This window comes from Elephantulus edwardii, unplaced genomic scaffold, assembly GCF_000299155.1.
Source record: "Elephantulus edwardii isolate Elephantulus edwardi_28Jun2011 unplaced genomic scaffold, EleEdw1.0 scaffold00416, whole genome shotgun sequence".
Lineage (NCBI taxonomy): Eukaryota > Metazoa > Chordata > Mammalia > Macroscelidea > Macroscelididae > Elephantulus > Elephantulus edwardii.
In genome coordinates, this window is record NW_006400166.1 from 687018 (window position 1) to 699016 (window position 11999).

General features: G+C 39.5%; 1 protein-coding gene across 1 annotated transcript; it reads right to left on the bottom strand.

Moving 5' to 3' along the window:
- Positions 1 to 3643: 3643 nt before the first annotated feature.
- On the bottom strand, positions 3644 to 10361 carry MGME1 (mitochondrial genome maintenance exonuclease 1). Its single transcript, XM_006902465.1, has 4 exons — positions 9851 to 10361; positions 7768 to 7981; positions 4132 to 4264; positions 3644 to 3805 (listed from the first exon to the last, which is right to left on the bottom strand). Exons 1-4 carry the CDS (start codon positions 10359 to 10361, stop codon positions 3644 to 3646), a joined length of 1020 nt encoding a protein of 339 aa, XP_006902527.1.
- Between the last annotated feature and the right edge of the window lie 1638 nt (positions 10362 to 11999).

Consider the following 11999-nt stretch of genomic DNA (forward strand, 5'->3'; position numbering starts at 1 on the left):
CAACAAACAAATGGGTAGAGAAGCTGTGGTATATTCACACAATGGAATACTATGCTGCATTGAAAAACAAGGAACTCATTCAATATTATTCAAAATGGGTGAGCCTGGAGGACATTATTCTGAGTGAAATATCTCAGTTGCTAAAGGAGCATGGTGCCACTGCTGTAAAATGGGACTGAGATCAGGGTTGGGGTAAGACTGAGAAAAACTGGATAAATTGTGTATACTGCACTGAAACAGATGAGGGACTGAATAATTTAGAAGCGATGTATGATAGGATATTATGGTTATCACAAGAGTCCACAATTAAGGTTGCATAGTGGAATGTACTTGGGATGGTGGGAGGAGTGCGGGGGGATTGTGTACCAGGGAGTCTTTCTTTTACTTTTGAAAGAGAGGAGCGAACTGGGGGTTGGGGGGAGAGGGCTGGGCAGGGAGAGAAGTACAGCAATGAATGAATGGAAATCCAAATTCTCTGTAAATGTTCATTAAAATTATTTTTAAAAAAATTAAGACAGGAAAAAAAATGATGGAGGGAATACATAGAGTCACCATACCAAAAGAACTGATTGGCACTGAAAAACTGCAGGAAGTACCATCTGAGCAGAAGCCAAGGGTAATGAAGGAGGAAGCTGAAGCTGCCCTGAAGGCATTTGCATAAGGTCCCAGGAATCTGTGTGATACCAACTGACTTGTTTCAGTTAACCAATACATTCCTGAAGGAGCTTACCAGTTTTATTTCAGGAAATCTGGAGGACAGCTCTCTAGCCAATGGCTTGGAAGAGATCCATATTTGTTTCAATTCCCAAGAAAGATCATCCAACAGAATATGGAAGCAATCAAACAATTTCATTAATATAACAACCAAATAAAATACTGAAGATCATTTAAAAAACTAGAGCTATGCATATATAGGAAACTGCCAGAAGTTCAAGCAGGATTTAGAAGAGTCCAATATCCGGGGATGTCATTGCTGATGTCATATGGATCCTGGCTGAAAGCAAGGAATACTAAACGAATGTCTATTTGTCCTTTAGTTATTGACTATGGAAAGGCATTTGACTGTGTGGTTCACACCAAGTTATTGCTAACACTGAGAAGAATTAGAATCCTAGAGCACTTAAGTGTGCTCATGTGAAACCTATACCTAGAACAAGAGGCTGTTGTGCAAACAGAACAAAGGTACGCTACATGGTTTAAAATTAAGATGGGAGTGTGTCAGGGTTATATTCTTTCCATATCTATTCAATCTGTATGCTGAGCAAATTATTCAAAGAAGCTGGACTCTAATGAAAAATGTGACATCAAGATCAGAGGAAAACCCATCAATAATCTGCATTATGCAGGTAACACAACCTTGCTTGTTGAAAATGAGAAAGATTTGAAGCACTTGTTGCAGAAGATCCAAGATTACAGCCTTCTATATGCACTGCATCTCAATGTCAAGAAAACAAAAATTCTTATCACACTGGGCTGATAGACAAAAATGATGATAGATGGAGAAAAGATTGAAACTGTCAACTTTGTCTTACTTGGATCCACAATTAACATGCATGGTACTAGTGGTTAGGAAATCAGGAGAAGTATTGCACTGGGAAATTCTGCAGTCAAGGAACCTCTCCAAATTATTGAGTAATGATGTCAAGTTAAGGAGTAAGATGCATCCGATTCAGGCCATGGGCTTTCTGATCACTTGCAATGCATCTGGGAGCTGGATAAGGAGTAAAGATGACAGAAAAATTGATGCCTCTGAGCAGCAGTGTTGGAGAAGAGCACTAACTATCCCTTGGACTGACAAAAGAACAAGTATGTCTTGGAGTAGGTGTAGCCAGAGTGTTCCTTGGAGGAAAAGATGGTAAAACTTCACCTAACTTACTTTGGGTATGTTGCTGGGAGAGGCTATTCTTTGAAAAGAGACAGACTGGTCAGAAAAGTGGAGGGTCTGTGAAGGAGAGGAAGACTCTCAACCAGGTGGACTGCTGTAATGAGTTCCAATGTGCCAGAAGTATGAAGATGGCACAGGGTAGGGCAGGGTTCAGATTTGTTCATAGGGTTGCTATGGTTGATACTTGACTCGACAGCACCTAACAACAATCTACTTTGGAAAATAAGCAAACAAAAATGTCATGCATCACAATCAGCTGATTCTCATTGTACACTGGGTCATAATGAGTGAGTCAGGGAACAATTCCACGGCAGCTAACGAGCCTCCTAAATCTAGGAAATGGCTCATTATTACAGTAGGAAGGCAACATTGTCTTTGTCTCATTTGATTTTTTTTTTTATACTGGAAATGAAAGGCTATAGGGCTATGTTGTTGCATGCCATTGAATTGGACACAAGTGATTCATAGCTGACTCTTCAGAGGCAGATCATGGCACTGGAGAAGACAATCCATCTTTCTCCAGAGGAGCAGCTGCTGGATGTGAACCACGTGCCTTTTGGATTGCAGTACAGCCACTGTAGCTCCCTATAGGAATACAGACTGCTGAAAAAAACAAAACAGGAGTACCGAAATGTAGTGTCAATACAAAGTTCTCTGTCAATCTTCTCTGCCTGAATCTGACTTTCCTTGCCAGGCGAACATGGTTGAGAGCTTAGTGAGGATATTACATTCTCCTTTGCATTCACACATCACACAGAACAAGTCCATTTGTAAAATGTTAAGAGACAAAATATAATTTTGAGCTTTATGAAATAGTCTTATAAACACACAGTAGCTATCAAAATGCACATAATAATTATCATCACTTTATGCAGAGCTTCTGTTTTATTTCTTATAATGTCTACTGAAAGAAAACAGTGACAACCACTGTAACTAACAGATCCACTCTATTGGGAACCCTGCCCCCCTTCCCCACAGAGGCATTTAAATTTGCTAAACCTTAGAGTAACAAATAACTTTCATTACCTAGCAAAGACATACACATGTTATTATTGTTCCTCTACAGCTGAAAAGTTTCACAAACAGATTTTCTCTAAGCATATAAACTGAACAAAACAAGCATATAATTATACCTAAGGTTACAATTCTTAAAGTGGAGTTGTATACTCCTAGGGGCTATGTTGTGAGGGTTACAACTAATAACTCAGTGAAGGTGCTGTCTCCCCATACAGTATTGTTTACATGATGCTAAATAATCTTATACTTAAAAAAAATTCTAAATGCAAATCTTTCTCCTCAGATGAAACATACAGTTTATAAAATCCCAATTTATGAGACAGGTTCCCAGGACACTGGGTGATGAGAGTTCTTCATGCTCATCGCACATCGTGGGGGACCTGTTCTCCCTTCCCTCTCACAGTGTTTCCCTGGGGAAAATGGAGACACAAGGACCTCTTGTGTGGCTGGCACACCAAGGTTCACTTCCTTTCAATGTATTCTGCCTGGGACACAATCAGTCCACAGCTAAGCCCCAGGGTCACCATGCCTGTACCAATCCTACTCACCCTCTTTCAGGTAAAAAACAGATGGAGGTAACACAGTTGGTATCTGATGTGGTGTGTAGCTCTTTAAATTCTCTGACTTTTCAGTAATTTTGGAAACATTTCAACAAATGAACACGTCCAATGGGGCAGTAAACAGTAATCTATCTTCCCAAAATTAAATGTTAATGAATGTTCCCAAATGGTATCCTGATCCCTAGTTGGGCTTTTGAATATTCTGGCTCTTTTGCTTCTCTGTGTATCTTTCCAGTCGATGAAGCCACTTAGCCCAGTACTGGAAACAGAGTTGTGTGTCCATGAAGTGTGAGTGGGCAGGGGATCCATCTTTGTAGGCCACCACAATTAAGCCACTCTGAACCTACAAAGAAACACAGGACACTTTTACTACATCCACATTAGGTCCAAAACAATGATTCTTGTCAGAATAAAGCAAGTATCTCCCAATTCATTTTCTGAGACAGGCTGATGAAATGGCATCAATGAAGATAGACAAGGCAATGAAGAACAGACTATCATCAGAGATTAAAGGGGAGCAAAGAGTCACAGAAGATGAGGGGAAAGTACTTTTAAAAGTGATAGAAGATTCAAGAACAGCTGACTATGGAATGCACTAGACTATCCTGAGTTTAGCAGCTAAGAAGCTTTGAGCACAGTTTTGAGTAAGCTGAGGATCAGTGTCCAGACCTGAAAGCTGTAGTTGACATCATGGTTTACAGCACCAATATACGCCACAACTTGCAGCGGGTTGTCAAATGTATTTTGGATCAGAGGCTTTTGTTTTTCTGATGTCTTCCAATCAATCACACACAATCTGCCCCTAAAGAGAAACCAAAAAAAGTCTCTGTAGGTTACACTTCAAATGAAAAATCCTATTTAGGTTCTTAATCAGTTTACTGCTTATCCCCCAATACAAATTAGTGCTTCTGTTCTCCTAACTTCTTTTGTTTTGTTTTAATTTTATTATTTTTTTGTGTGTACCGTCAAATTGGATCTGACTGGTACAGGAGGAGATTGCCCCTCCTTCTCCAGCAGAGCATCTGGTGGATTTGAACTGCGTACCTCTTGGGATTGCAGTATAGCTTCTTGCTACTAGGTCCCCAGAGCTCCCATGTTCTCCTAACTTCTTAAAAAGACAGCTCCATCTGTCCTCAGATCCAGGTTGGTGATGGACCTGTCAAACGACAGGATTTAAACTACCTCCCAAAATGCAGACAGAAAGCTACAGGTTCAGACACACGGAGATGCCAGGAAATCTTCCTGTAGTTCCGTTTCTAAACTTTCTCACAATTGCTTTGAACTGTATGGTCTCCTGTTCTTTAACAGTTAACAGGGAAATTGAAACTAGCTATTACTATATTAATTGGTTTTGCGTCAAATGCCCACTGGAGCAAAACACAAAGAACTAAGCACCATGGTGCCTTAGAAATTATTTTAAATTTTTATTTTATATTGGTTTACATACAAAATTCATACACTGTGTTTAATTCAAGTACATTGTGTTTCACACCTTTCTTCTTTCATATTGGGTTTCACACCATCACTCCCATACATTTTGTTTTATAAAATTAAGAAATTCTTATCCAGAAACCAAAGGTCAGTTACAATCTGTCAACATCTACTGTCTATCAACTATGTGCACAAATATCAGAAAAAAGACCTGGACCCTGTCTAAAAGTTTACCCACAGGTACAGTGTCCTACTATTGAAGATACGTTGAAAAGTGAAAAAGTCCTACCATTGTTTTTCCTTTCTTTTTCAGCCATCAAATAGCTTATGTATTCTGCTCTACTGAGGTTTCTTTTTTAAGTTGTGATTTGAATGGGGATTCACAGAGTAAATACATTTCCTAATCCCCCATTCAGACTCATTTTGTTTTACGACATTTGTAAAACCATCACTTCCTTCCCATGACCTCCTAGTGATTTTTGTCTCAATGAATATGTTTTTATTACCGTGTAGTGATTTTTGTCTCCACGAATACGTTTCTATTACCGTGTCTGCCTTCTGGAACTTATCCCTGAATATATGCTGCCCATTTGGTCTGGTATGGTTGTGCTAGGAAGTGAGTATCTTCCTGAGTGAGTTGAGTTCTGTACTCAAAGCGTAATTAATGGCTTTAGTCTCTGGGGTTCTACCATTTTAAGACCAGTGAACCTGGCTATTTTTATGGTTTTTAGTTCCACATTTTTTTTGCCCACTCTGCTCCTCTTCGAATGGTCAGCAGTGGTGCCTGGGTATCACCCCATTCTTCTGGTCTCAGGATGGAGGAGGCTGAGGTTCATTTTAGACTAAGAGTATCCACGCATCCTTGCTCTTCCCTCCTTTCCTTTCTTCTAGACAAGGAGTGATCAGTAGCTGTACCTAATACAGATACTTACAACTTTTAAAACCCAGTTGCTACTCACCAAAGTAGGATTTGTGTGTGTGTGTGTACTGTGCTATGCCAGCTGTCCTCAATATCCCCAGAGACTATGGTCCTAAGGCCACAGGTCCCATCCTGTTACATTTTATATTAGCTAACTGTATAGGAAATTCTGGTGGCCTAGTGGGTAAGGAGTTGTGCTGTAAACTCAAAAGCAGGCAGTGCAAATCTACCAGTTGCTCTATGACACAAAGACAAGCAACCTTGTCCCACACGATTCACAGCCTCTGAAAATGTGCTGGAAGGTCAGCTACAAGACAGTTTCAACTCAGTGACTCATAAGAACAATAATGGCAACTGCATAGTTGTGAGGTGCCACTGAGTCAACTACTCCTCACAGCAGCCCTGTGAGAGGCAGATCTGAACCTTGCCCTATCCTGTACTATCCTCACTATCTCTCAGCCATGGTCATAGCCTCATAGTCACGTGTCAGTCTATCTCGTTGAAGGTTTTCTTCTCTTTCACTGATCCTCCATCTTCCCCAGCATGACGTCTTTTTCCCAGGGCTGGCCTCTCCTGATAACATGCCCACAGTGTGTGAGAAGTTTCACCATCCTTGGGTATAAGGAGCACCCTGGCTGCACATTTTCCAAGACATATTTGTACATGTAAATTAAGCAGTGATACAGGGCTGGAATAAGGTTATGTATTGTATAGCTGTTTTTGTGTCTATGCTAAAGTAGACTACAAGAGAGTATTATCAAATTAATCACTCTGAATGATGGAGGAGATGGTTAAGAGAGACCTGTACTAATCTATAACATTATAATTCCTGGGGAGGGGGGGGGAAGACTAGAAGCAAATGTGACAAATGATCACTAATGGTGGAAAATTACTTAAGAAAGTTGCAAATGTGTATGAATGAGGAAAAATCTCAAGAATGCATTTTTTTAAAGGGTGGGGAGGTGGGGCAGGAAGCTTAGTACCTCAAATGAAAAAGCGAAATGTATGGGCACATCATTGTATATATAATCACAAAATACCCCTCACATCATTGTATATATAACTACAAAATACCCCTGAAAGAAAGCATAACATTTAACAGAGGTTAAAAATAGAGTGAGGGTAGGCAGGTTCAGTTCACTTTTAATACTGTCTGAACTAACCAAGTACATGTATTATGCCTTAAAAATTCTTTTTAAAGTCTGGCATCGGGAACTCGTATAGGCCTTGGGTGGAAGTGACTGCCCGCTGTTCTGTGAAGGGCAGTCAAAAATGGCTTGTTCAATTTCTAGGCATTCAGGATTCTTTTCAGTTATGAAGCAACAATTAAAACTACTAGCCTAAAGTAGATTAATGAATATTCTCTCTTTTTCAAATTTAAACTAGATCTTCAAGGGTTATACTTAAAAGATTTTCTTCCCATCCTGTTCTATTACTTTTATGCTTTATTTGGAATAGGGATATCTGCATTTCACAATTATCCTTTGATTCTGATGATAAATGGGAAAATCAGTAGCTCCACAGTAGTTTAAAAACCTGTGGAAGCTTAGGAAATTCAACAGGAAGGTAAATGGAAGGATGGAATTAGATTGTATGTCTAATCCTTGCTGGAGGGGAGGGGAGTGGAAGGAAGCAGTTAGAACACATGTCATCTTAAAAGACACATGGAAGATTTTATGCCTTTTCTCTACGAATTTGATTTAACTGACAGAAAACTTTTAGTAAGGGCTCACAACTTGATTTTATTAACAATTTATAAGGACTATTAATCTCTTCTTCCTATATCCCCCTTCACCTTCCAATCCACATCTAGTTTTTTCCCTAACCTATTACAAAGATTTGACTGAAGAAGCAGAAGCCACAGTATTTGTAGGAGGCAAATGTGGTGGGCATTTTCTGCTCGCACTACCTGAACCCATCCCCATGCTCTGAAGGAGGCACATGCTAACACTCACTGATACTCTGCCACGCAGTCCAGCAGACCCACGTAATTCAAGGCTTCATGTCGAACAGCACTTTCAAGAACTCGCACACCACTGATGTCTTTCAGAACACGCTGGACACTTTCAATGTAGCCAGACTGCAGATTTTCATCTCTCTCTTTTGAATTGCCCTGTGAAAGTATGCTTTCCAAAGCTTCATGGAACTGTTTTCCATGTAAAAATGTGTCTGAAAAGAAAATCAAGGGAAAAATACTGAAAACAAACATTCTAATAAAACCATGAACAGTAAGATAAAACAAGTTACTTTTAAATGACAGCTTGTCTTGGTTATCTAGTACTACTCTAACAGATACAAAGGAATGGCTTTAACAAACAGAAATTTACTCTTTTAGAGTTTAGAAGGCTAGACACCCAAGTTCATGGTGCTCAGTCTAGTGGAAGAATTTCCCTAGTCTGGAGAAAGGTTCTTGTTTCCTTCTCTATCTGTCGGCTGGGCATTCCCTGGAGCTCTGTGTCCTGGTCTTTTCTATGTCAGGGAGCTTCCCATTGCACTGACTGAAAAGACTCACTCCACTCTCGGTGATTCTTAACGAACTTAGGTCTCGCAAATACCACTCTCACCCCTATCCTTGGTCTCCTTTTGGCTCACAAGACAAAAAATGTTAGAGGTCACCCCCAAGGGAAACTCCTTTTACATCAGATAACGGCAGTGATGGGATTAAGCAGTGTTGCATTTCACCTGCAATCCCTTTACAACTTGATTTATCAGATCATGGGGCATCATTAAATCCATGTATTCTGGGGGCACACAATTCAATCAATACTAAAGATATCAAATTACAGCTATAAATGAAAGTGACAAACACATTTGAAAATCAAAGGGCTGTGGATACTTTAAGCAATCAAGTGAATAAAAATGGAGAGTCTCTGCCTTTACATTTCTTACCCTGATTTCAGGATTCCCTAAACTGTGACACTCCTGGTTTAAAGAAAATGAAACAATTTCCCATGAAGAAAAATCAGCTCTAAATTCTAATGGTGCAAATAAAAGATACTTAACATACCACTGAACGGTTTTTAATAAAGTAGAACCGTTTGATAGTTGTTACTGATTATTTTAACAGCCCCTGTACGTATTCCTTTCATCTCACATCTGTGGAATGGGTTAAGGTCTTTAATTATTATTAGGATTATTTTAAGGTCTTTAATTATTATTAGGATTATTTTAATTTACCAAGCTCAAAATAAAATACCCATGTTCTGGCTTGCTGCCAACATTTTTAAATTCATCAGCCTGTCTACACTAATCAGCGGAGCAAGGGTGTATTGATTAGATCATTAACAGAAAGCCTAGCAAATAACTAGAATGTTATTATCAGATGACTTTTTTCCCTTGAACAATCAAGAGAAACAGGTAATCCTAATACTTGCCATAGCTTATTATAGAAATGAATTGTTTCATCTGTTAACAAAACAAAATAGAAAACTGCCAGAGACGGCTGTAATTTCTGACAACCCTTCAACAGACTCCTGAGGTTGTAAATCCTAACAGGAGCAGATAGCATCTGTTAGAATGTATAGGCAGCCACTCTTCCCTTTCTCTGGAGTGGCTGGTGGATTCAAACTGTCAACCTTTTGGTTAGCAGCCCAATACTAGAACTTTTTCCATCTATAAAATAAGGATACTATGTCTGCTGCACAGGGTTGTTTAGAAAAGGAATGAATATATTTAAACACACTCTTGGAACTGAGTCATAGGTGACCCTACAGCAGGTTTTTAGAGGCTGTAAATCACTTGGGAAGACTGCCCATCTTTCTGAGAGCAGCTGGTGGATTTGAACTGCCTGCCTTTGGGTTGGCAGCACAACTCCTTACCCACTGGGCTACCAGATCTCCTAATTAAAACACATAAAGTGTTATTAAGTTCCAGTTATTATTGTTTGAAAGTAGGGTCTCACCAGTATAGTGAGAAACTAAAAGAAAACCCAAACCCCCATACATCCCCAAAACAAAAACCTCAACAAAACTCATTTTCATTAACATCAGTACTCTATATCCTAGAAAAAAATAACTACATCAAAATTGAGAGCATTACTTGATGTATATTCTGCAAAACCATCCTCTCCCAGTTCTAGGATCATCCGCCGTTTCCACCTCTCCAAATAGAACGTCTGTTCTGCTGTCATGGTCTGCTGTAAGACCCGGGTCACACTTGGTATCACATTCCTTTGCAAAGGGATTTTCAAAGGAATTGAAGGGTTGCTTGCTGAATTTGATTCTACTCTTTTCTCTGGATTGAAGAGAGGAAACCAACTTTGTGGAGCCCTTGCTTCCTCATCTTGCTGTGGGGACTTCTGCTTACTCAATGGTCCATAGAGTAGAGTATCTTCCTCAAACAGTGACTCTGGCGTCTGAGAATTGCTTCTGAATGACAGCACAGACTGTACTAAATCTGAGTATTTCTCTTGGTCCACTTTTTTGTAAGAGCTCATTTTTTTCTTCCGGCCACATGAATAAGTAGTAGAGAAACCTACACATGATGTAAGTTCTACAGAAAACCTCTTTGAACTTCTGAGCTGTCTGCAAATGATCTGAAAAGCCTTCATCTTTAGATTTTCAAAGATTTTGCTTCCTTCTATCTACTCGTAATTTCGAGGGCCTTTCCCCTCTTGAATTCCTATGAAAGAGAAAACCAGTGTTAGGTATCAGAAGCATCAGACAAAAACTACTTCAGAATAATGCAAATGAAAATTTTATTTAACTGAAAAGTTGGCAATTGAAACTCATCCAGAGGCTCTTCAGAAGACACTCTAGCAATGTGCTTCTGAAATGTCAAAACCCTGAAGACCCTAAAGAGCAGTTAAACAGTATATGGTCCCTATGCTGAATAAATCATCCAAGAAGATGGACTTTATGGATAAGAATATGGCATTAGGATTGGAGGCAGACTCATCAACAAACTGTATTATGCAAATGACACAATCTTCTTTTCTGAAAGTGAGGACTTAGAAGCAGTTGCTGCAGAAGATCAAAGACTACAACTTTCAATATGGATTATACATCTCCACATCTAAATAATCACTACTGTGCTAACAGGCAAAATCATGACAGATGGAAAAAAACTGAATTTGCCAATGATTTCATCTTACCTAGAGTCACAATCAACACCCTTGGTATTAGCAGTCAATAAATGACCTCTCTAGAGTACTAATGAACAAGGATGTTAGTTTAAATACTAAGATGCACCTGATCCATGGTCTTCTCAATTGCTTCCTATGCATCTGAGAGTTGGACAATGACTGAGGATGACAGAAGTATTAATGCTTTTGACTTGTGGTGCTGGAAAACATTACTGAATATCCCATGGTCTGCCAAGAGAACAAACAGGTCTGTCCTGGAGAAAGTAAACATTAGGGTGCTCCTTGGAAACAAAGATGGTGAAACTCTGTCTTACATATTTTGCGTGTTGTTAGGAAGGGCCAGTCCTTGGAAAGGGACAGCATGCTTGGGAAGGTGAAGAGTCAGTGCAAGAGAGGACAACCCTTGACATAACTGTACTGACACAGTGACTAACAATAGGCTCAAGTGTGCCAGAGATGGTGAGGATGGCACAGGACAGGGCAGGGCACATATCAATCTGAGTTAGAAATGACTCAAAGGCAATTCATAACAGCAATGCCATCTCACTTTATACTTAGGTGGTCTTAAATTTTAATGTATCTTAATATGAATGTTTTTCAACAATATATCCTAAAAATGTAACAAATAGCAGAAAGATCAAACCAAGCCATGATCATCGCTATGCAGTTAGCTGCTATTTGTAACAACACTATAGGACAGAGAACTTCCCCAGAGGATTTCCAAGGCTGTAAATGTGAATGCCAGAACACTTAATTGTGCTCATGTGAAATCTATGTACAAAGTAAAAAAGCAGCGGTCTGAACAAAACAAGTGAACAATGCATGGTTTAAAATCAGGAGAGGTGTGTGCCAAGGTTATATTCTTTTCTATACCTACTCAATCTGTTGTTGAAGAACCATCAAATTGGAATCACCTCATGGCTGATGCCCCTGAACATTTTCAGAGGCATTAAATCACACAGAGCAACTGATGGATTTGAACTGATTTCCCATGCAAGCAAGATTTTACTGATGATTATCCAAAAACGACTGGAACAGCACATCAGCAGAGAACTACCAGAAGTCCAGGCTGGGTTTAGAAGGGGTCGTGGTACTAGGGATATT